At 41.2% G+C, this 25667-nt stretch overlaps 1 protein-coding gene across 1 annotated transcript in view; it reads left to right on the top strand.

The window, feature by feature from the left end:
* The window catches only part of ATP2A3 (ATPase sarcoplasmic/endoplasmic reticulum Ca2+ transporting 3), a 174851-nt gene extending 154737 nt beyond the window's left edge, over nucleotides 1–20114 (top strand). Inside the window, exons 19-22 of the mRNA XM_066576944.1 lie at nucleotides 5817–5934; nucleotides 6058–6175; nucleotides 14860–14932; nucleotides 17969–20114. Coding sequence (XP_066433041.1) covers nucleotides 5817–5934; nucleotides 6058–6175; nucleotides 14860–14932; nucleotides 17969–18014 — 355 coding nt within the window. The 3' untranslated portion in view covers nucleotides 18015–20114. The remainder of the gene's footprint in view (nucleotides 1–5816; nucleotides 5935–6057; nucleotides 6176–14859; nucleotides 14933–17968) is intronic.
* The last annotated feature ends 5553 nt before the right edge of the window (nucleotides 20115–25667 follow it).

Below are 25667 nucleotides of genomic sequence, written 5' to 3'. Positions count from 1 at the left end.
CATGAATTCATGAATGGGTGTGTGAGTGTTTTCAGCCTCTGATTGGTCAGGGCTGTGACCAATCAGAGGCAAATCATTCAGCAGGCGGGGATTTTAAAGCCCTGCCGGCTGAATAGTGCCAAGAAACAGTTCAGGAGAACTGACAGCGGCCGCGGCTGGACTCCGGCTGCAGCGGAAAGGTGAGTATACAATTTTTTTTTTATTTTAACACATTTTAGGATGAATTGCAGGGAAGGGTTTATATATTTAACCCCTTCCCGACAATTCACCCCGCGCACGCCGGCAGCCCATTGCTTTCAATGGAGCGGCTGTATTGCCGCTCCATTGAATTCAATGGGCAAACATCGTTCTTCTCTGCCACAGCTGTTACAGCTGTGGCAGAGAAGAATGATTTGTCTTCTACATGTTCTCAATGGGGTCGGCGCTGCTGCCGCCGGCCCCATTGAGCGCATATAGAGAAGAGAACAGGAATCGCAGATCGCAGATAGGTGCGATCTGCAATTTTTTGTTCTATAATTTATCGGACGAGCGCATAAAAAGCGCTCATGTGTCCGATACCATTGCAAAGCAATGGTTTTAAAAAATCGCCGGACGCATGCGCATGCGCAAATCGCGGCTAAAAACACCCGTCTGACTAAGGCCTAATGAGCAAAAAACATTTTACCCCCACTAAACAAACCAAAAAAACATAGAACTGAAATGTTGAACCAGACCTACATGAGACTAAGGCCGGGCTTACACAGGCGGACCGGATTCCGCATGCGGGTTACGGCTGAAAGCCAGGCTGGTGACCCTGTGTATCTATTTCCACTGAATTGCGGAGGCTCACGGGTAGTCATGTGCGGCACAGGGTTTTTTTTTATTTTCTGCGCCATCGTTAAACGATGACGCAGGTAACCGCAGCCCATATGCAACGTTTATTGTGTATGGGCTGCTGGTCGGACTCTGTTGAATTCAATGGAGGTTGTCCACGGAAAAATAGTGCTAGTATGAATGAAAAATCGAAAAGTACATGTTTTACAATGCCTGTGTTTTGCTGCGGATCCGGATCACGGATTCCACAATTGGAATCCACTAGTGTGAGCCCGGCCTAAGTAAACTTTATACTTGTCAATCTTTTGAGCTCTACCTCATAGGGTGGGTTCACACGAGCGTGTTTTTGTGCGTACTTAGTTGCGTACATACATGCGCACCTAGGTACGAGCAAAAACACGCGTGAACACAGCTGCGTGCTAGTTGTCAATGGAGCCCCTCTGCCGGCACCCCTGCATTCTTTTTCAGGGTAGGGCTTTACATATAAGTCCTTTCCTGAAAAAGAAACATTAATATAAAAAAAACAAAACCTACTTACCTCTCCGCCGCTGCCGTGACCCCCGCGGGCATGAAGAACACATCTGCCGCATGCGACTCATGTTTCCTTCACCCCCGCTAGTTTAAAGAATTCCCTGCTGCTACATCTGCTGCATCTGCCACAATCTTCAATTCTCAACCACAGCTGTCACACATGACAGCTGCGGTAGAGAATCCTGCTGCCGGCATCCCCGTCAATGGCTTTTCAGGAAAGGGCTTCATAAGCCCCTCCCTGAAAAACCATTTAAAAAAGTGTATAAAAAATAAAATACTCACCTGCCAGGGCTCAGCGGCGACTTCTGCCGCAGTCCCCGGCTCTGTAGTTCTCAGCTAGCAACATGCGGGGATTTAAAATCCCAGCCTGCTGGTAGCTCTGATTGTGATTGGCTGAAGCTTTTCAGTCAATCACAATCAGAGCTACCAGCAGGCGGGGATTTTAAATCCCTGGCTGCTGATAGCTTAGAACTACAGAGTCGGGGACAGCGCCAGAAGTCGCGGCTGAGCCCCGGCAGCTGAAGGGAGGTGAGTATGCTTTTTTTTTTCACATACTCCTCTTTCTTACTACACTGCTGCTGCTATCTCGCCGGCTCTCCAGTGCCCGCTGGTCACTATTAGGTGCTGGGAGCCGGCGATTATGTCCCCAATAAAAGAGCCATGTAACCGCTGAAGCCAAGCACTGTCACCCTTCAGCTGCGGCACTCGCGTCACCTAGTGTCGGATTGTCACCACTCCCCTCCCAGAAGTTAAGTTCAGCAGGGACTGGAGAGCCAGCGAGATGGCAGGGGTGGGTGAGCGTAGAAGAGTGAGTATGTAATCTGTCATTTTCATACTGCAAGCTCAGCAAGCTTTTACAGAATACCATTTGCCCCAATAACCCCTTTAGGGCTCATGCCCACGAACGATGCGGGATATGCGTGCAGATTTACGGTGCGGGAGTACTGCGATTAAAAACAAAAAGGTGCCTGCGAGTGATCGCGGATTTCCCCGGTCTCCATTAATGCTCTATTAATGGAGACCTCCAGCAGCGTAAATCCGCGAAAAATAGAACATGCTGCGATTCTTTTTTTCCCACTGCGGAAATCCGTGGTAGAATTCTGCAAGTGAGCATAGGCAGACAGAAAGCTATTAGGTTTAGTAGAACCTAATAGCTGCAGAATCACACGCGTTTTTCCGCAGTGGGAAATGCGTAGCGATTCATGTCCGTGGGCATTCACCCTTATACAACATAATTTGTATAGCCTGCAGAAGAGAAGGGAGAAGGGGGTACATAATAGAAACTTGCAAATATGTTAAAGGTATAAAGAAAGTTTGGGAAATAAGTTTTTATTAGGAAGCTAAAAGCTAGAACAAGTGGGCACAATCAGAAGCAACGTCAGAAAATAAGGGTTTTTTTTTACTAATCGAGTAGTAGATGGTTGGAACAGACATAGTTGGAAAGTCAACAATAAATGAATTCAAGCTGCCTAGGATAATCATAGATCTATCCTAAGAGAGAAATAAGAGGAAATGGTAAAAGAGTAGACTAAATGGACCATGTGGGCTTTTTCTGCCATCGGTTTTCTATGTTTTTATAGTATTTTAAACAAATATTTTTGGAAATTCATTCTGTTATAAGAAACCTCAATTATGACTTTATGTTGCAGAAACTAATAATATTATTGAATAGTAAATGTGCACAAATGTCAATAGTTCTATATAAGGTAAAATTGTACCACATTCCCCATGCCATAAATGGTATACGTTGCACATTTCTGAATTCTTGATATTATCATTGAAAACAAACAAGTTGATATTACGCTTGTGGAGATTAGAAAGATATTTGTGGTTCTCTCAATGGCAATGGATGTTACCATATTAGGTCTTTAAAGTAACTTTTGATGTTGACTTCGGAGTTTTGATATCATTAACGTTAACTCAAACCTGAAATTTCTAGTTGAATTTTATTTTGTTATATAGTACATGAGAAAATTAAGGCACTAAATCTGTACGTGTTCCCAAGTCCTATTTAAAACAAGTGAAAAGTCTAATTATTGGTCAGTGTTTTATTTTATGATTGTATTCTAGTTTTATTTTTACATTGAAAAAAGAATTTGCAGATGGCTAGAACTTGAAGGGGGACATTTACTTAGATGAACATTTTATATGCTGGTTTAAGTAAAGAGCACCTTGCAACGATGTACGCCAAATGTATTAGGGGCCACAGGGCGCTTTTATCAGATTTAAATTATTTATTTTAAATGTGTTTTGTCATTTTTAAACAAATAAATATATTTGCCCGAAACATACCCCCCCCCCCCCCCCCCCGCCCCAAAGTCTGTCTCATGTATCTATCTTGTAAACATCCACTGCCACTTATTATGAGGTCCATGAACATTTTTCTTGGGATTTACCTTCTTTGTAGCAGGCTAATAATTTTTGCCCCCACTTCCAGGGTCCATTGTTCCTTTCACTGTGGCTTTTTCTTCTTTAGTCACTTCTTTGTCCCTTTTCCCTTCATTCATGAAGTCTCCCAAAATGTAAATGCATAAAAGGTCAAATTGTACCCCATTATAATACAGGATATTACAGGTGAAGCAAAGGCAGTGATCATGATACATTACAAGTATTAGCACAGATTTATAATGTATGAATACATATCCACCATCTTCTTTTCTGGGAATTATCCTCCACCTCAAATCCCCCATTTCAGACACAGGGCTCCTAATAATTTGGCATGTATGGCTAGTCCATTTGTTAGACTGTAAACTCTGACTGCTATGAACTGGCATAGATTTCCACTACAATTTATACCAGTTTTGTGGTAGGCCTTGCTACCTTTTTGCTAAGCCCTGCCCACTTTTAAAAAACGTGTGATACAAGTACAAAAAAGGCTAAAGAGTCACAAGTTTGTATTCAAGTCATACATAAAATTAGTAACTTGAATGCCAAAAAAACTATTGCAAAATGCTAAATAGATTTTGCCCACAATCCTTTAAGCATAATAATTTCAGACAGTTTATTCCATCAGAAGGATCCTCTAATGATAAGCTAATCACAAAGTGTACCGCTAAGAGAATTGCTGGAAATCATTCATAATCTGCGGAGGGAAGCCAGAAGCAAGTGTTTAATTCACTCCTTTATAGTCAATGATCGTGTATGTAACTGCTTAGAAAGAGCCAATCCAAGCTGACAGGTTATAAGACCTAGTGCTTTTTTAACAATATTGGTACGTAGGTCTAGCTAACAATAGGGGGGCACAGCAGTTGGACACATGGTGATCAGACATTGGTACCATGTACTAGTGATTTTTGTGTGATTAGTTCTAGTGATCATTAAATAAGGTGAAATAATATAGCTAGCGAAGAATTTTCCTTAAAAAAATAAATAAAGTTTATTGAAGCAGATATGCTACTTCTATTATATTGTTTGTTTTTGTACATTCCTGGATGTTTGTGATTTCATTTGAAAAAATTTGTGTGACTATAAAAACTATAATATAACAAGACCTATTTTACTTCTTAAACTCTTCCGCCTCTAGGATGTTCATGTATGAAACAGAGGTTCAGGGTGGGATTGAGGTGGACTCGGGAGCTGAGCCGGCCACATACCTGGCAGGTGCCAGCTGTTTCTGATAGCTAACACCAACCATAAACAGCCACGATCAGAGCCGGATCTTGATTGCGGCTGTTTTGACAGTTTACATGGGCAGTCAGTACTCACCACAGCATGTAAATGTCAGCCGAAGGGGGTTGTCTCCCTTCCCCTTCACTATTTGCTTCCTTGTAATGTGATCGTGGGGTGCTGATGTTTGCTGTGCCAGCCCTGGACCTAATGAAGGCTCCCAGGGCTGACATATATTTAACCATATCAAGCCCTCCTGTCTGTGGCCAATGGCAGGGCTAAATATGTGAAGGTGAAAAATAAAATATACTGCAATACTGAAGTATTGCAGTATATCAGTATATTGTAGAAGCAATCAAATGATCACAAGTTCAAGCCCCCTAAAGCCACTAATAAAATTGTGTAGAATTTTACCAAAAAATGAAAAACAAAATGTAGAAGTGGAAAATATTTTTAAAAACCCTTTTACCTATTTTTCTCACAAAATGATCAAAAGAATTAAAAAAAGAGAAAGTCCGAACAATCAAAGTATCACATAACCTATCATATATGGTGAATGCTGTCAAGAAAAAATACATAAAGCCAGAATGGCAATTTTTTGGGGGTGACCCTATTTCCCAATAAAAAGTAATCAAAAAATCATGTGTTTTCAAAAATATTTTTTCAAGTTTTCCAATACATTATATGGTATATTAAATGGTACCATATAAAATACAATGTGTCCTGCAACTATCAAGCCCTCATACAGCTATGTTGACAAATAAATAAAAAAGTTTTAGCTCTTAGAACACGAATATGAAAAAAAGGAAAGACCGATAAATGATCAGTAGTTAAATGGTTAATATATGTACTTTTTATATTTACAGCTTGTCTGAAAATCAGTCATTATTGAGGATGCCACCATGGCTCAACATCTGGCTTCTAGGTGCAATTGTAATGTCTATGGCTTTACACTTCGTTATACTGTATGTGAAGCCGATGCCGGTAAGTACAAATGCACATGGGAAATTTCCTGTCGTACATTTCTGTAGATCTTTAGATGGCTAATAAAAGCCAGTTCTTGAACATGTGCTAATTTGAAACATCATTGCCTTTTTATATCTGCAGCTAATTTTTCAAGTAACTCCATTAAACTGGTATCAGTGGGTGGTAGTTATGAAAATCTCATTGCCTGTCATTCTACTAGATGAAGGGCTCAAATATATCTCACGGTATCACTTGGATGGTAAGTAGTGTGATTTTGTACTCTCTTTTTTCATGTGTGTCTTTAAGCCTAAATTTAGTGACAAAACAGGATCTGACATGTAATTAAAAACAGAATGCCATGTAACATGATTGCAGTCATTTTCCTGTGCAATGTCCCCTTTTGTTTCTAATTTTCCTTCTCTCTTCATTTGTCAGTGACCACAGAGACTAGTTTCCTAACAGACCTGTTGTGGTCACAGACAATAAATCAAATAGTGGCCAAGGAGAGAACGGGACTGGGAGACTGAATCCATTAACGCCTTAGTGACCACCTATACGTGTTTTCACGTCCTGGGGGTCTGGGTTTTATTCCATAAGGCTGTAAAAACTTGCTGACCCTGTAGACTAAAGCCCTGGGGTTTGGGAGTCTTAACCCCTTCCCGCTCCAGGGTGTAAGTTTATGTCCTGTCAGCGGGGTACTTCACTGGCGTCCTGTATTGCCATAGCCTGTGATCGCTGTATAAGCGATGAGGCATGGCAGGGCAGTAGCCCTGCCATGCCTTATCACAGCGATCATCAGTGCTGTACTGTAAGTGCCCCAGAGGGACACAAACTGTATAAAAAAAAAAAAGAAAAGAAGAATGTAAAAAAAAAAGGAAAAAAACCCTTTTTTATGCTTTTTCTCATATTAGCATAAAAAAAGGTAAAAAAAAATTAAAACCCCACATATTTGGTATTGTCGCGTCCGTAACGACGCGTACAATAAGCTGCACATGCTTTTGACTGTGCATGGAAATAAACCTTTAAAAAACGCTAAAAAACTGAAACACAATAAAAGTGATCAAAAAAGCAGGCTGTACCCCAAAATGGTACCAATAAAAACTACAGCCCGTCTCGCAAGAAGTAAGCCCTCATAGAGCTCCGTACATAAAAAAATAAAAAAGTTACAGGACTTTGAATGCAGCGATTTAGAAAAAAAAAGATTTCCAAAAAAAAGGTTTTTATTGCAGAAAAGTGGAGAAATCTAAAAAAAATGTAAACATTTTGGTATCGTTGTAACCATACCGACCCGCAGAAAAAATGGATTGTGTCATTTATGCTGCATGATTAACGCTATAAAAAAAACAAAAAAAACATCTATGGCAGAATTAATGCGTTTTCTCTCCCTGCTATCATTAAAAAAAAAAAAGTTTTACAATATAGTTAATGTACCCAAAAATGACGCTGATAAAACTACAGTTCACCACGCAAAATACGAGCCCTTATATGGGCGCGTCGACGGAAGAATAAAAAAGTTATGACTTTTGAAAAATGGAGAAGAAAATCCGCCAAAAATCGTTGCGTCCTTAAGCCCAAAATAGGCCATGTCCTTAAGGGGTTAACAGCCCCCTGCTACTGGCTGCCTCCTGGAGCTGTCATCAAGGGGCGCGGTGTGCGGTCCCCAATCATGCGATTACAAAAGTTTTTTAAAAGTTAAAGTTTCATCTTGTCTCGTGCATCCAATCTGTGATGGGGGTTGAAACTCTTCACCTCTGGCCTCTATGATGTCCTGCAACGATCTGGTCCTGCAAGGCTTCTGCGCATGCACGCCATTTGCAAAATGTCAGACTCATACGCAGAAGCCAGGGCTAGCCCGGCGAATTAAAAATCTCCTGGCTACCAAATGTAGCCGATTGCCTAGAGATTTCACGGAGGGCCGCAATATGCAGTCCCCAGTCATGTGATCACCATTCCATTGGATAGCAAAAACCTTTACAGAATTATTCTATGTTAAAGTGACACATGTCAGATTTCCAAAATTTGGCCTGGTCATTAAGGGGCAAACAGGCTTGGTCGCTAAGGGGTTAAACCAGGAAGTTATGCAAGATGGCTCTCAAACATGAGCTAAGGGTGCTTTTAGATGGAATGATTATCATTTAAAATATCGTTCAAACGAGGGAAAGTGAATGATAACGGTTTAGTCTAAACGCAGCCATTGACAACGATAATTGTCTGCTTTTCGCTAGTTGTTCGTTTTGTGCAGACATAAAAATCATCGTTGGCTCATTCACTTATCGTTCGGTTTATACAGCACTCATTCAGTAGTTCTCCTTCCCTTATACAGTGAATGTGAAAGAATGAAGGATTACAAACTAACGATGACGTAATTCACTCATTCGTTCATTCAAACAATAAATCTGCTCATCTAAAAGGGGCCTAAGTTGGGTAGAAATTTGCTAGTGTGTGGGAGTAAAGGTTCCTCCTGCTAGGTGAGAATGCCTAGTAATATATTACATATGTGTTTGTGTTTTATGTAATTGTTCTCAGCAAGAGAAATCAAGTAATCTTGTAGATATGATACCTTTTAATGGCTAACAAAAATACATGATGTTACAGCGAGCTTGCGAACCTCTCAGGGTTCTTCCTCAGGCTTATGGAATATGCATGCCTCTTCGGATCTATTCCATCTAAGCCTAAGGGCTCAGTCACATGGGCGTTTGTACGTGCGTATGACAGCTGCGTTTGCGATACGCATCTATATAGACCCAATGCTTTGCAATGGGAGCGGTCACATGTGCAACTTTTTCATGTGCATAAATGCATGCAGCGAAAATTATAGGACACAATGATTCGTAGAACGCATGTAACTGCAATCTGCGGCAAATCGTTGTGTTCTGTGTATGTGCGCTCAATGGGGCCGGCGGCAGCAGCGCCGACCCCATTGAGAACATATACTAAAGATCGTTCTCCTCTGCCACAGTTGTCACAGCAATACAGTCGGCTCCATTGAAACCAATGGGCTGCCGGCCATCACTGTATTAATTTTCGGGAAAGGACTTCAAATATAAGCCCTTCCCTGAAAACCATCCTAAAAAAGTGTAAAAAATTTTTAAAAATATATACTCACCTCTCTGCAGCTGCCGGGGCTCAGCCGCGTCCAGCCGGCTCTTCTCCTGAACTGCTTTCAGTAGTATTCAGCAGGCGGGGATTTAAAATGAATGGGCTGCCTCTGATTGGCAGAGCACTGTGACCAATCAGAGGCAGCTCTCAGCTATTGAATAACAGCTGAGAGCTGCCTCTGATTGGTCCCAGCACTCAGCCAATCAGAGGCAGCACTCATTCACCCATTCATGAATGGCACAACTGTGGCAGAGGATAGTGGGCAACGCTCTTTTTGAGCGTACAAACGCCTGTGTGACCGAGCCTTTTAGGCGGATAAATGCTGCTAGCAGCGTTTTTTTCTGCCGTGCCGCCCGCTTAGGTCACACAATTTTTTTGAGTGGATCAGTTATGCGCACAAAAATCATGTGACAAAATGCCCGTGTGACTGAGCCCTAAGAAAGAACCCTGAGAGGTTGGAAAGCCCGCTATAACATCATGTATTTTTGTTAGCCATTAAAAGGTATCATATCTACAAGATTACTGGGTTTCTCTTGCTGAGAACAATCACTTTTTGCTCTACTGGCTAACACGGTACCAAACCTTTTTTTGTTTTAGCTATGTTTTATTGCACAGGAAAAATTACTGCTTTTCACAAGGGCAATGAGGGCCCATTTTTCTGGCACTCAAAATGCAGTGGCTCTCAGTGGATTTATGTAGACTTTATCCTATCCAATATTGTGCTGGGGAGGGATGTCACTTAGACACCACACTGATAGGGAACTTGTTAGTGGCTGGTACCAGCAATATGAGAGCACATGGATGGGACCATTCCACACAGACACATTGGCTAGTCAATCTAAAGTAGTAGGAACCAAATGTGTACAGTAACAGGCAGTGAAAGGATACCCATGGTTTACCCAGGAGGGTTAGTGATTATCCAGAGTTAGGCTTCTTTCACACAAGCGCATATCGGCCGGCCGTTTTCACGGCTAGCCCATATGCGCTGAGATCTGATGCATTGGATTCCAATGCATCAGATCACATGGGTGTATTTGCGAGAGCCATAAAAACGCCCGGCTGGCCAATATAGCGCCGGGCGTTTTTACGTCGGACCCAAAACATAGTTCTGGAACTATCTTGGGCCGGAATACTTCAGCCGCTGCACGGGCTCCTATGGGAGCCCATGGCAGTGCCCGTAGGTGGGAGGGAGTTTAGCAGCGTGGCTGCTAAACTCCCTCCCTCTATTCTTCTTCCCCGTGCAGGCTTACCTGTCTTCCTCCCCGCTCGGTCTGTGCAATGGGCGGGGGTGGAGCTAAGCGCCAATCCTCCACGCCTCCTTCCATTGATGGCTGTAGACAAAAGGCGGAGCTAAGAACCCGCTTTCTCCCCGCCCCTTGTCCATAGCCATCAATAGGAGAAGGCGGGGTGGATCGGTACTTAGCTCCGCCCCACCCCCTACCATTGCACAGACCGAGCGGGGAGGAAGACAGGTAAGCCTGCGATGGGGAGGGAGGGGAAATGGGAGATGGCCTGGTGAGGTCAGCGCATTTGCGCCGGCCTCACCAGGCCATATGAACAGGCGCACAAACGTTTGATTTGTGCGCCCGTTCACCAGGTTTTTCGCCCCCAACGTAGCAAATAACGGCCGGCCATTAAAATGGCCAGCCGATATGCGCTCGTGTGAAAGAAGCCTTATTGTGAGTGTATGTGCTTGCTTCTGCATCATCCCCCACGATAATAGCTCATGAGGAGGTTGAAGGCGATTGCTCGTAAAGGGGAATCTACAAGTTACCAAATTCAGGAGTTAACGTTTTCTTTCTGCACCCTGGATGTCTTTTCAGTGCACCCAATAAAGACATGGAGGGTACAACTGTTTGTGTTATTAGTATTATATTTTTCTATAATTTTGGCCTAGATAACAATCATACCACATTGTATTAGTAATTAATGCTGAAATCAAAGTAATTCCAAAGGGTTCACTTACTTTTTCTTGCATCTGCATATGGTGGAATTAAAGTTTTAAATTGTCACATTTGCTCGGTAAATTAAAAATTACAGCTGTCACTGGCCCTACCAAGCAGTCACGTTCTGCTTTATGACGCATGACTAGTATTTCCGTCAAGAGCGGTAACGAGTTGTGGCATCATAACAAGCTTACTTATCATGCTGCTACTGTGCCCATGCGATCATGAGCAGGGTAACTGCCATAATAACCACAGCCTGCTCTATCAGCAAAGATCAGCGAAAACTCTAATCTCCATTTAACTCTGTGGATGCTGTCATCAATGCTGGTTTCAGATTTTACATGAAGAGACAGATTATATCACATGGAATTAAAATGAATAAAGCAAATTAAAGTTAAGAATCTCTTTTCAATATAAAAGAAAAACTTAAATGAAAAAAGTCATGTTAAAAAAGCAGTAAAGTAACGCACATTTTTGACAGTAAAATTTAAAGGCAACCCATCACATTGAACATGGTGTCTGATCTGGCGGCGGCATATTATAGAGCAGGAGGAACTGAGCAATTTGATGTTGTGGGAAAAGATTCAGTGTAGTATATAGTATCAGTGATTGATCTGTATGCACAGTCATATAGGCGAATGTTCCAGTGGCACGCCTCAGGGGGAACATTCATGAAAGATTTTACGCCACCTTCTGTCTTTACAAAATGCCTGACTTTTGGCGAATCTTTGCAACCGTCCTCCACTTTCACAAAAGATGGGGGGGTGAATTGTTGGGAGGGGGCGTGGCCACCCTGGACCAATACATTTATGTATACTTGACACCAGCAACTTGGCATAGATTATACCAGAAATGTCAGACTTGGCACACATTTCTGTGTAGGGGCGTGCACCTCTTCATATATTAGGCACGTCATACGCCGCTGGAATTAATATTAAGAACAGCATTTGAAATGCTGGTCTTTTAAAAGAAAAGGGGAAAATTTGTAATCAATCAAATAACTTCAATGGCAACTTCAAGCTGGAGATCGCAATGTCCTCCCATTGTTTTCAATGGGGCTGGTGTTGCTGCGGCTGGCCCTATTGACAATATGTGGAAACCCCTGGATGTCACAGCCCCGCAGTGATGCGACGAATTCCTTGGCGTGGATGTTCTCCCATTGTTTTCAATGGGGCCGTTGCTGCTGCCACCGACCCCATTGTGGATAATGGGCGATATAGAAAGAAAGAACATGCTACAATTTTTTTTACACGCAGCATCATAGGAGTGAAAACATGGTAAATGAGAATGAAGTAATTGAAAATCATTGGTTTCATAATCATGTGTTTTCACTCACTTTCGCATCGCAAGAAAATCATGCGATTTTCTCACCAGTGTGAAGGAGCCCTTAATCTCAGAGTGCAGCATAAAATCAAGTGAGTAAGTTCTCATATTGGAATGGGAAACTAGAATGGGAAAATCAAGCGACCTGAGTGACTTCCAGTACGGCATGGTAATCACTATTAGATTAGCCAGGGCCAGTATTTCAAAAACTTCCATGTGGCGTTTTCGTGTGCAGCTGTATCGAGAGTATGCTGAGATTGGTGTGATCCAAAAAAAACATGCAGAGAAATGGGATCCTGTGGACATAAACAACTGTTCGAAGAAAGTGCTCCAAGGAGAAGATGATTTTGTGTTTTGGGGAGACGAAGTTAGTGTCCTGACCTTAACCTTATTGAGATGCTGTGGCGTGACCTGAAGACCAAGTTAGGGCTGTGCATGCAAGATGTCCAAAAAATATTGATGAACTGAAACACATTTGCATGAAGGAGTGGTCGAAAATTCCTCAGTATTGTGCAAATCCTGTTTGCAGCTACTGGAAATATTTGGTGGTGTAATCTAGGTGTCACACCTATCTCCCTTTATTGTGTCACCAGCAGGGTCTCTGCAAATCCTACAAATGCCTATTGAAGTGAAGGAAGTCAGTGCTACTGGTTAGTGGAACAACAGATGAAATGAAGTTTCATGGGTCGCAATTGCGAACCATCGCCCAAGCAAGGAGGCTCTCCAGGCCTCCCTCGCCACCTTATGATGTGTGCCATTTGTGACAGCCACTGCTTTTTTGTCCTAGCACTCTTCTTCTCCCCCAACTCTGTTCCCTGTTATCATCCCCACATTCCTCCACATGTGTCTGCAGCGCTACAGACACCGAGGAGCAGCAAGGCTTAAGGCCCATTTACACGGGACAAATGTCAGGCAAACGATGTCTGATACTCGTCCCTGCACATACTCGCTCCCGTGGTGTTACACAGAAGCGAGTATCATCTTTTAGGCTGCATGAAAGATGAGCTGAACGATCATCGTTTAGTATAAACAGCAGCCGTTCAGTACTGAATGGCCTCTATGTTAAGTGAATGGAGAGGGGCAGGGGAGAGCGAGGAGGAAAAACTCCTCCTGCCTCCTCGTTGCGAGCCAATGATACTCAGCACAGGAGCTAGTACATGCGGGGACAAGTGTTGTGTAAATAGGGCTTTAGATGCTGGAGGGTAATGTGATAATACCTTTTTTGTCACCACTGCCCTGTTACATTAGCATCTACGCCCTGCTGCTCCTCCAGCGGGGCTACATAATAATATGCTGCCCCTGTAAAAAAAAACAAAAGACTAGCCTATACTCACCCATCCTGGCTCCCCAGTGCGCCAGCGCTGCCTCTCCATTCACCCCGCCAGCGCTGTGTTTACAGCTGCAGTCAATCACAGACTCAGTTGTACACCCCTTTAAATATTTTAACTAAAATCCAAATTGCATTTATCAGTGAGCAATTCATGTGGCTGAAATGGCTGAAACCCCTGAGGGGTTTCTACATAATTTCGGCCTTGCAGTGTTATGTTTTTTAACTTTTTTTAAACTTAATTATGAATCCGAAAACAATGTAAGATAAGCTGTCATTATAGGCGAAAATCACAGCACTGTCAATAAGTAATGGTAAAAAGAAGGCTTTTAAATAGATGCCAGTGGCCAACCATTACTGCAGTTGTTATGACCTAGCTACAACTATTTGCTGATTGGTAGAAAGGTGACTTCTGCATATATTTGTAAGAACTCAGCCTAAAGCCTTTTTTGTGTTTGCAGCGTATGGATTATTTTCTAGAGCTGAGGCTAATTATTCCTATTTGTATAGGATAATGCTAAACGGACACATTTGTTAGTCTGATGGAAGTGAAAACAATTGATTGGTGTCTGAAAATGTGGAAAATGTTGGGGGAATAACTAGGTCACTCTTAATGGGCATCACCAATATTCAGGAACGTAATCACTAAATACAAGGTTATTGACTGCTATTTACTAAGGCTGTATCCACACGAGCTACAAAATCTCGCTACAAAATCATTTACACTGTAATGGGACTACAATGTGAGGGCTTATTCCGACGTGCACATATATCAGCCGGGTTTTCACACCCGGCCAATATATGCTGTCCCTCTCTGCAGGGGAAGGAGGCGGGCCTGGGGCAACACACACTGAGCTCCCACCCCCCTCTCCGCTCTCTCTCCGCCCCTCACCACTAAGTTCCGCCTGTCCCGGCCCCTCTCATTGCAAATAGTGGTGAGGGGCGGAGAGGGGGCGGGAGCTGAGTTCACTGCTCCTGGCCCGGCCCGCCTCCTTCCCCTGTAGAGAGAGACAGCATATATTGGCGTGAAAACCCGGGCCGCTATACGCACGTCGGAATAAGCCCTGAAGCCCATGGTTTCCAATGGGTTCTTTCACATAAGCGATGTTTTGTAGCGAGATTTTGTAGCCCGTGCGGATGCAGCCTTAAGAATGTTTATACATAGATATTTGTTTGGAATTTTAATTTTATATTATGTGAAAGCAACTTATTTTACTTGCACTAAATTCCATTGACTGACCCTTCTAGGTATACTGAAAACCGTTCAACAGTCCTGGAATGGAACTACTCTGAAAGCCTCTCAAAGTCAAGAACAATCTGGGTCAGTGCTTTTTATTTATTAGAAATCTTTATAAAAGTCTATATAGTCCACACAAGACACAAAAAACACAGAGTGAGAGGAATTAGAGATCCATCTTATAAGGTCAGGGGGCTCGATTTAATTAGTGATTAATTAAAATTCCATCTGTCCTACTACTACACAGGGGTAGAAGTAACCCAATATTCTGCTTCTAGATAGGAATTAAGGGAAATTATATTATCTTTTGCATAAATTACATTAAAAGCAAAAAACTCACATGTATTATGTTTCCACAGGTCTATAATAACTTGAAGAATCAATTTTATAGGCTATTCAGTGTGAAACGTCAAAGTATAAAAAATGATTTTAAAAAACTAGTTTTTTTCTATATAGATGCTGCAAAAATATATAAATCACACAGTAAAATTATATGTTGTATCTTTTCTGCTGTTTGGGGGTACATACCGGTATAATTATATGTACCCCCCAAACGGCAGAAAAAAATACTATTTCAAGAGCCCCTATAACCATGTCAATGAAAAAATAAAAACGGTGTAACTCAATGTAACAATAATGTAACATTGAAATCAAAAGTTGTGGATCACATCTGGTACTGATGGATATGTATACTCAGACCTAAGAGGTGAAGATGAATCTTTTATTGATTACTTCTGCTAGTGTGGTGCAGCAATGTGTAGTAATCAACTAAGGATTCATACACTACGTTGGTCCATGCCTCTATATCAATCAACGCCAGGGTGAATTTTTATTTCTCCAATAACGGATATACGGACATATTCTGTAACTGATCCAGACTGCTTCTCTTGACTACGTGATGCACACTGTGCATTGGGATACATCATAAGTCTAGGACACTACAGCTGTGTTAATTGATCAGTGGTGTTCACGTGAGTAGCACTGGCCAGTCGAGGCAGCATGAAATGTCTTAAGACAACAATGCATACTAATGCACAGTGTGTATCAGGTAGTCAGAGAGGTGATGCAGTCTTTGTTTCTTTAGACCCAGAGGGTCGCTTTAAGGCCTAAACGGGCCTCATCATTAAGCGGTTAAAAAAGATTCCGCAACCCTTTGAAAAGGAAGAAAAAAATGAAAAAACCTTATGTAAAAAAAAGAAAGATAAAAAAAACCACAAAATTGGTGTAATCGCATCCATAATGACTCAAACTATAAAGTTACTATAAAGATATTAGCGGTATGTTGATGATCTCTTATTTATTTGGAAAGTGATAGAAGAATCTACAAAGGTGTTTATAGAGCACCTGAGGTCTCACTTTTACTCCCAATTAAAAAATAAAATAGGACATCCAGACAGTGTGAATGATGTAGTGGAAATGTGTAGATGTTTTTCCCTTTTCCTTTTATCTCCTTCTTTTCCCCTACAAATGTTCTTTTTTCCCCAAGTATGACATTTAATATTCTTTTGAGAGGAAATCCACTACAATGTAAGGTTGAAGAAGAGACTTGTTTTTTTCTATACCCACCTAATACCATTCTAAAGTCACAGTTCTCTTGCAAAAAAGAAGGCTGAGAGGAGACTTAATAGCTGTCTACAAATATCTGAAGGGCTGTCACAGTGCAGAGGGATACAGCCCTATTTTCATTTGCACAAGGAAAGACTAGAAGCAATGGGATGAAACTGAAAGGGAGGAGACAGATTAGATATTAGAAAAAGCTTTCTGACAGCGAGGGTGATCAATGAGTGGAACAGGTTACCACTAGAGGTGGGGAGTTCTCCTTCCATGGAAGTGTTCAAACAAAGGCTGTACAGACATCTGTCTGGGATGATTTAGTGATCCTGCATTGATGAGGGTGTTGGACCCGATGACCCTGGAGGTCCCTTCCAACTCCACCATTCTATTATTCTATATGTTTTAATTTAATTACCATATTCAACTGACTAGAAGATGCAGTTTTCAGCAATATAAAATCTTGCTGAAGAGCATCTGAGCTTTATTGTTTAGAGGCAGGGAGGTCTTATAGATCCAGAGACCCCTGACCTCTGCCTTAGTGATCTAGCACTGCAATATTACAGCACACTGCCGAATCATCAGAACTCTGCAGCCATCCATACCACGGCTGCACGGTCCTCCCTCTCCCTGCCTGATCATCAGGAGAACTGTGCAGCCATTCATGCCGCGGCTGCACGGTCCTCCCCCTCCCTGCCTGATCATCAGGAGAACTGTGTAGCCATTCATGCCGCGGCTGCACGGTCCTCCCTCTCCCTGCCTGATCATCAGGAGAACTGTGCAGCCATCCATGCCGCGGCTACACGGTCCTCCCTCTATCTGCCTGATCCCCTCCAGCAGATAACGTTGGAGATCACTCACGTCTTCCCCGGGGTGCAAGTCCTCTTCTGTACATACAGTTGTATACTAGAACACCAAAGTTAATGACGCTAGCCCCTTCACTTTGTTAGACCCCCAAAGAAATTTAAGTTAGTATGAAATATTTTTACTGTTTTCTGTCGTCTAAACCCGGGGTGCATCTTATAGTCCAAAAAATATGCTAATGAGGATAAGACATATTAATTTAAGCAGGACTTAGTCTATTGTCTTTGGTATTACATATTAATAAAGTAGCTCTGTATTAATTAAAGTTGTTTTTTTTGCAAGAGCGCTTTCACCCTAGCGCTGGAATCTCACAGGAGCACAGGCTGTGCTGACACCATAGACATCTATAAGATAAATATGTCAAAGGAATATCTTATTGGCATCCATTTGGTCAATCTATATCGCATCCTGTATATGTTAATTTTTGGAAAGCCTAGTCGAGCACGCTTTCTAATACAAGGCTGTTCTGCAAAAAAATGTATGCTTAATGTGAACCGAGTCTAAGTATGTCATATTGCTGAAAAGGTAAGCTATCAATGAGGGACATCTAGCAGGGAATTTTAAATAAAATTATCTTCCACATAATTGATACAACTGTAGCACAGAATACGGCAGTTTTCAACACTGGTGATTTTTTAGATTTATTATTGCTGGTGTAAAAAGTGTTTCTGAAGATTGACATCTTTTATCTTTTTGCTTCTGCAGGAGGAAACGATATCCGCAACACTCGGACAACAATATTTCTAAATAAAGTTTTCTGTCACCACCGTTCAAACTGAAGAATCCCAAATGTTCGCAAGTCTTCAACAGAGACCGGGCTTGTATGTTTTCACCTGCAACAATAATGTGGGTGAAAAACTAAAAGAAAAATGTTTGTAGCTTTTTTTTTCTGTACATAACGGTGCAATAACTGGACATCTTAATTGTGGGGGGAAAATAAATCATTTTGGCAATGCAGGATTTTGGAAAATTACTAGTTCTTTTCTATAAGATAGTGGGGAGGGGTTCTTAGTCCCTGTTGGTGCTGACATACACATGAAATGATGTGACTTCAGGGAAGGCTGCAGCATGCATTAAACCCTGTCATCATAGGGAAAGGAGACGTTTCCTGCACACAATACTCTGTAGTCAGTTTGCGTAAAGGCAGTTCAAAGATTACTTTCATGTTTAACTTGTGCTAGTCCGCTATTGCCAAAAATATCTGCTTGGATCAGCTTGTCCACTTCTGATCTACGGATTGTCCTATTCCCTTCAGCTATGACACTGAGAAGCTGTGACATTCACTGTGTGAAGTTTTAAGCTGTCGCACGTCTTCTTTACCGCATATGCATCTGTCAAGAGAGCTCCGGTGTGTCTTCATCCATTTCACCATATCCGCACAAATGCTACATTCTGAGGTTTATCTAGATTTTAGCACTGTAAGTTGTGTGTGAGGAGTGGAAAGTAAGTAGCAATGGTGGATCGGGTCATCGGCTGCTTTGTTTTCGAACTTTTCTTTGCTGATGGAAACCTGGTTTTATAGTACCTATATTTCTTTTCATGGTCGATGATTCATAAGGACCGCACTGCGCACTAATTAGACTTTTTAATGTCTTAAAAAGATAATGGGTGAGATTTCAAAAACCATGCGATCTCGAAAGACCTGGTTTATACCACATGATCACTATTTACAACAGCCTCAGCTATTGAGTATTCAGCCTTTCACAAGGATTGTAACTTGATTCAACTTTTTTAAACTTAGTAATTTAAAAAAGTTTATTACACAGCGAATAGACAATCTTACAGATTTTGCCTCATTTTTCATTCAAGTCCGCTGCTACTTGCATGTTCAGAGAACATCACTGAAACTTTTAATTGTAACCTTGAACCATCTAACCTAAATCATCACTCAGTTGTCCATGTGATTGTCCCATGATCAGTCTGATGTAAGAAGAGTAGTAGTGCAGTGTGTACCGGGCTTCATCTCCTTGATTTATGTAAATAGAAAACCAACTCTTTTGTGGCAAGTTTTACAATTGACTTTTCTTTTCTTATCTTCTTTCCTTGCTCTGCTGTGGCGAGGAAGTTGATGATACACTTATACATGCATTGCTCTTCACGGTTGCAAACCACATATATACCATGTTGTTTTTTTAATTTGCTTTATAGTATCATCAATATAGGGTCCATTTTGAAATCCCGTTTCTCCCTTCATAGAGATTGGTTATCATTTTTAGCTATCTTAAAAGCTGAACCAAATGCTACTAGAAGTTGTGTACAAAGCCTTAGTCTATGCATGTACTTTATTGTGCTTACAGTGGAGTACATTTCAGCCTTGGAGACAATAAAATAAACATTTGTGGCATGCTTTCTTGGTGGGAACATTTTAGAACGTGCCAAGGGGCAGAAGTAAGGTTCTATGTGGTTAAAACTATATTCGAAACGTTCCTTAGAATGCCTTTACATCATTGTTTCCTTTTACTTTAGCAAATTTTTGCCTTAAAATGTATAAAAGGGACTGACTCCACATTATAAATAATGTATTTTAGTGGTGATATGCCGCCCACTGTTTTGTCATACTATCGAATATACTGTATCTCATGCTACCAAGATGCATAGGAATGTGTACACATGTTATACTACTGAGTAGAGTCATTGTACAGAAAAAATGCAAGATATCTTACTGTAATTAATTAATATATTCTATATTTAAGGAGCTCTTATTTTACAGAACATCTTGGAAAAGGTTTGACCAAATATATTATTCAGTTTCTCTTTTTGTTGAAATGTTTTCCTGTTTAGAGTGGGTTCTGATTTTTAACAATATTTGTATATGAGTGGAATTTTTAAAGAATAAAAGACTATTATATTACATTTTGTCAGTGACATTTGTTTTGAATTATGTTCACATCATTGACAAATACTATACTCTGATATACTGTGTATGAGGGCTCAGTCACACGGGTGCATCTGGGTGCCAATGCGCCCATGTTACTGCATGAAGAAGACGGCCGCCCTGCAGGTGTGGACGACTCTCCGCACCGCCGGAAGAAAGAACACATGACCGGCAATGGAGCTGGTCATGTGTTCTTTCTCTGCGCCTGCAGTGCGGCCGTCTTATCCTGCAGGAAGACTTGTGCATTGGTGCCCGGATGCGCCCGTGTGACTGAGCCCTCAGGCTGCGTTCACATGGGTGTTTTTAATGCACAAGTTCTTTACAGGTCTAAGATGAACAGAACTTCCACACAAATAGCATGTATTCATTTGAATGTGTTCATTCATACATGCTGTTTTTCGGTCAGACCAATAGTCCGAGTTTGAAAAATTGCTGCATATCCTATTTTTATGCTTTTTGTGTTCAAGAATCACCTATTATTTTCTATGGGAGCGTTCACAAAATGGATTACACTCGCATAAAGTGAGTGTGATTCATTTTTAACGGACGTTACTATAAAACCACAGAAAAAAAGGAGCCTATACCTTGCAATTTTTTAAACTCGCATGAAAAACTGATTTAAATGGATCACAATTGTGCATGCAAATTGCAAAAAAGCATGAAAATTGCACAGAAAAAGACTTTCACAGACCAAAATCATACTTGTTCATCTGAATACTGTCTTGGGGAGTTTCATTCCAGTACGATATTAGTCTGAGAAACTCAGACCGATAATGCACTTGGAAAGTTGTGATGTTTATGTGAGAGTGATCCGTTTTGCAAGAAAAATCCATCACATTCACTTCACAGCATTTGTGATTTTCTCGTGCGTGAAAAACACGTATTATTCCCTTTGGGAAAAACACTTGTGATTTATTTAATTTCTTATTATCTCTTATGTTGAAGAATGGACAATATCGCCCAAAATTAGGACATGCTGCAATTTTTTCCTCTAATTATTTTTTCTCGCAACACTGCAGGAGAGAACTTGCACATGTAAGTGCTCCCATTAAAAAGGGTTCTTTACCCGTGCGATTTCTGTGCATCTCACAACGCGCAGAAATCTAGCTGGAAAATCACCCATGTGAATGCACTCTTAAGGTCTGGCTGCACACAAGCGTATTTTGATTTCAATGGCTTCATTGACATACATGTATTTTCCTGTATATTTCGATTGCGCAAAAAAACCCCAAAACAGCATCCCCTATTTTGCTGTGCATTTGCACACCAAAAGTCCCCATAGAAATCAACGGGGATGCATAAATGCACATGCAATAAGCTAGGAGATGCATGATACACTGTGTAATTGCGCAGGAAAAAGAACACATCTTGAACTCATTAGACTAATTAGCCATTTCAATAGCTGGGAGCATCGATGCAGTTTTTTTTTGGTGTGCACGTGCTCCTGTAAAAAGTACAGTAAAATATGCCGATGCACACGCAAAAAGCAATGCTTCGCAAAAACACGCTCATGCGTGTTCAAATATACATATGCTTGTGTGAAGCCGGCCGTAAGTAGATATTTTTGGTTGTGAGGCTCAGTCACTGACAGAGAACGTATAACGCATGTAATAGCGATCACTAGTAATACAATATCTTACATACTATGAGTTATAAAGTTTAATTAAAAGGTATAGTACAGTCTAACCATGTGCATGGAGAATCCTTTTTAGAGTGCAATGAAAATGTAGAAACACTGCCAAGGCATGGTAGTCAATTAAAGGAATGAAGATTATGTACCATGAAAATGGAATAATGAATATATTTGATGGTTATATTCTTTAACTCCTTCGCACCATCTGCTGTATAAGTATCACATATGTGCTCAGGGAATGAGTAGGACGCGGGATCAAGACTTCAGCTCACTCTATGCACAGTAGGTGCCTGCTGTGTTATACAGCTAACATCCATCTACAAGGACCTTGATTAAAGAGAATTTTAATCTAGGATATGTTAACCCCTTACATGCCATGGCCAATAGTAACCAAGGCATCTAAGCAGTTAGACAGTGGGAAGATGCATACTTTGTTAACTCATCGACCATCCTTCCCCTGCAGCATGATGGCGGGCGGCCGATGGGCTGCTATGGCTAGAGGCCTAAAAATAGCCTTCAGGTCTGCCATGTACGAAAGCCTATTAGGCCCCACCAGAAAGCAGGCATTAATAGGACAATGATGACTGACACAATATACAGGCAATCACATCGTGAAGTCTTTTGGGATTTAAAAAAAAAAACATTTTTAAAAAATGTAACAATTTTCAAAAACAGAAAAAAATTAAATTAAGTGCTTGAAAACCATTTACTATTAATTATGGTAATGATGTAAACAATAACAATTACATAATTGGTATTGCAGTGTCTGTGAAACTATTCAAATACAGTATCCCTTAACTTATCCAACACAATCAAAAAGCAGCGCTCTGGGCCTGAAGAAGCAAAGATGGTCAACTACCTGATACACGTGTAGTCTAAAACACTACATGTTGCTATGACTGGCCAGCAACGCTCATGTGGGCAGCACTAGTTAATCAAAGCAGGTATAGTGTCTTAAGGCCCATTTAAACACAACGATTATCACTCAAAATTTGCTCAGAAGCCGCCTTTTGAGTGATAAACGTTGAGTCTAAACAAACGTCCAACGTTCACTTTTCGCGCACTGTTTGTTCATCTCTCACTTCTAGTTTTCTAGAAATGAGCAATCAGCCAGCAGCGCTGATAAGATTCTCTCAGCTGGTATCCCGCTGGCAGTTCTTAGCGGGACAGCAGCTAAAAGCACAGGGAACAATGCAGCTGTTTGCATATGCAAAACAGCTGCATTGTTCTCATAGTGATCGCGGCGGTATCCCGCTCCGCCTGCATTAGCTCTTTAGTAGCTAATTAGCTACTTAGAGTTATGCAAAGATGATTGCTCAAAACTGTTACTCAAACTGACGTTTGAGCGATTTTTGAGCGGTTATCTTTCATTGTAAATGGGCCTTAAGCCTAATGATGCATACTAATGTACAGTGTGTTTCAGGTAAGAGAATCTGGTGTGGTCATCTTTGCTTCTCCAGGCCTGGTAAGTCGCTTTAAAAAAAAAAGCCAAAATTGCATTTTTTGGTCACCTTGCCTGCCTAGGATATGGACTAAAAACTCATGGGCACTTTAAAAAAAAAATGTCCGTATTCTGAGGCCTATAAAATTTTTATTATTCTGTTGATGAAGCTATGTGAGGTCTTGTCATTTGTGTGGAGAACTGCAATTTTATAGGTATTTTAATTTTCTAAAAGCAACAAAACATAGTAAAAACTATAAATGTGTTATCATATTGTACCAACCTGGAGAATAAAGTTAAAGTGTCACTTTTACTGCACAGTTATTGCCATAAAAATGAAAACCATCATTAATTCCTAAAAACGTTAAACGGTACTGTTAGAAACAAGTCCTCATATAGCTATGTGGAAAAATAAAGTTATACCTCTTGGAAGGGGGGTGGGGTGAAAAAAATAAAAAAGATCACCACCAAAGCTGGCTGCAGCACTAAGGAGTTAATCAACTTACAATTCTGATCATCTTTAATTCTCATGCCTATATGAATATGCTGTGGTTTTAGCAGCCTTGCCATGTGTTATGCCAGCGTCTTGGCTTTGGTTTCAGCACAGCTGAAAACGCATCCAAGAAAGCTGAAAAAAAAGCAATACTCACTTAGCAGGCACCATCCGGGTCCCTCCAGCTGCTCCCCGGCATTCGGCCCCAATATTAATAGTGACCCATCACAGTAGTGCCAACAGAGCAGCTCTTGCTGGTAATCGGGATTGAAAACCCTGCCTCCAGCAAGAGATTGCTCTAATTGGTTCTTGAGCACTGGGTGTCTTTGCTGCTGTCTCATGCTGCCTATCAGTGGATAGCTGGCAAATTTCGCCTAGTGTGGCAAGTGCACAGCATTGACCCATGAGTAGTCCATCCTTAAACTGTTTGTCTCCTCCGTAATACAGTATAACAAAAGCACCAAAACCAAGATCATAACATACATACTGTACTAGAACCAAGCTCATAACATAAATATAATATCAAAATCATTTGTGGTGACTTCAGGACTGATCAGATACGGTCAGAGGAAGAATGAACATTTCTATTCAGTGACTCACAGGTAACATTGTCTCGTAGATGTTCGTTTTTTTTGTTGTTTTTTTTGTCCATTCAGCTCAGACCACCATGATGATTTTTCCCAGCCACAGTTCGTCTCTACAGAGTTTGGTTCTAGATGTGTTCTACTCCTTGCTTTTGCAGCATTTCTCCACACTGTGCCCCTGAATAAACGTATGCCCTAGTATTTTGTCCCTGAATAAAAAGTACCCCGAAACTGTACCCTTGAATAAAAAGTGCCCCAAACTGTGTCCATAAATAAAAGTATACTCCATGCTATGGTCTTAAATAAAAAGTGCCAAGCACTGTGACCTGGAATAAAAATATGCCCCATGCTGTGTTTTGAGAAAGAGAGAAAAAAAACTTGCCAGTAAATGTGCCCTTGGAAGAAAGTATGCCTTACAATGTGTCATTTGAATAAGAAGTACCCTCTACTGTGTCAAGAAATGCTCCCAATTCCCCAGTAAGGAATACTCGCCTGCCAATGCTCCCACACAGTCGCTCAAACATTGCCAGGCAGTAAAAGCCATGTCTCTTCTGGCTAGACCTCAGTTAAACATTGGAGATGGCATGATGACATCATGCCCACCTGTACAACATAAACACAATGTCAGCAGCACAACCACATACCAGTTCGCTTTGGGGAAGCAGGAAAAGTGCTTGCTCACTACAAGGATTGCGACTTCAAATCCACCGTAGTAACAGCAGTACAAAAATTGAGCAGCACAAAGAAGTCCAAATTTTTCTTAGGCACATCCAATGATGTGGATTTATAGTCTCCACATTAAGTACAACGTTTCGACCACCTTCATGATCTTATCAAGCTCGCACAAACCACATACATATGTCACAGAGAAGACTATTAAAGCGTACTTGAGTTTTCAACAAATTTTCTAAAATACACCAGTTTCTCACTCACTGATTCGCTGCTATTTGAATATTTCTGTAAGTTCTAATTTTCAGGTCGTCTTCCCCATTTTTTTGTTGTTCTGCTGTTCGCAGTTCAATTTCAGGGAGGGGTCATGTAGCAAGCCTAGCATTCTGCCAGTAATTCACTGATCTGCACTTCCTTGCTCTTACTTCCCATGCTGCATTGCACAGTCTGTAGTCCAATCAGCAGGGAGACAGCATCTGAATGCTTTCCCAGTATGATTCAGCCACTCAGACATTCTGGCCACATGGCTAATAAACCCACTATAATGTGTGTATACACACACAGACATATACCCTAATGCTTTAACAGCAGGAGAGGCAGAGACTGTGCAGATCGTTATCACAGTGTCTGCAGATCTGTCAGTTTGCAGCCTGACAAGGCTTAATTAGACACAGAATCACTCAAAATTCGCTCAAAAGAATCCTTTGAG

Source organism: Eleutherodactylus coqui, chromosome 1, assembly GCF_035609145.1.
Source record: "Eleutherodactylus coqui strain aEleCoq1 chromosome 1, aEleCoq1.hap1, whole genome shotgun sequence".
In the NCBI taxonomy this organism is placed as follows: Eukaryota; Metazoa; Chordata; class Amphibia; order Anura; family Eleutherodactylidae; genus Eleutherodactylus; species Eleutherodactylus coqui.
Note: the sequence above shows the minus strand (reverse complement) of the source record. Positions and strands in the feature narration are given on the sequence as shown.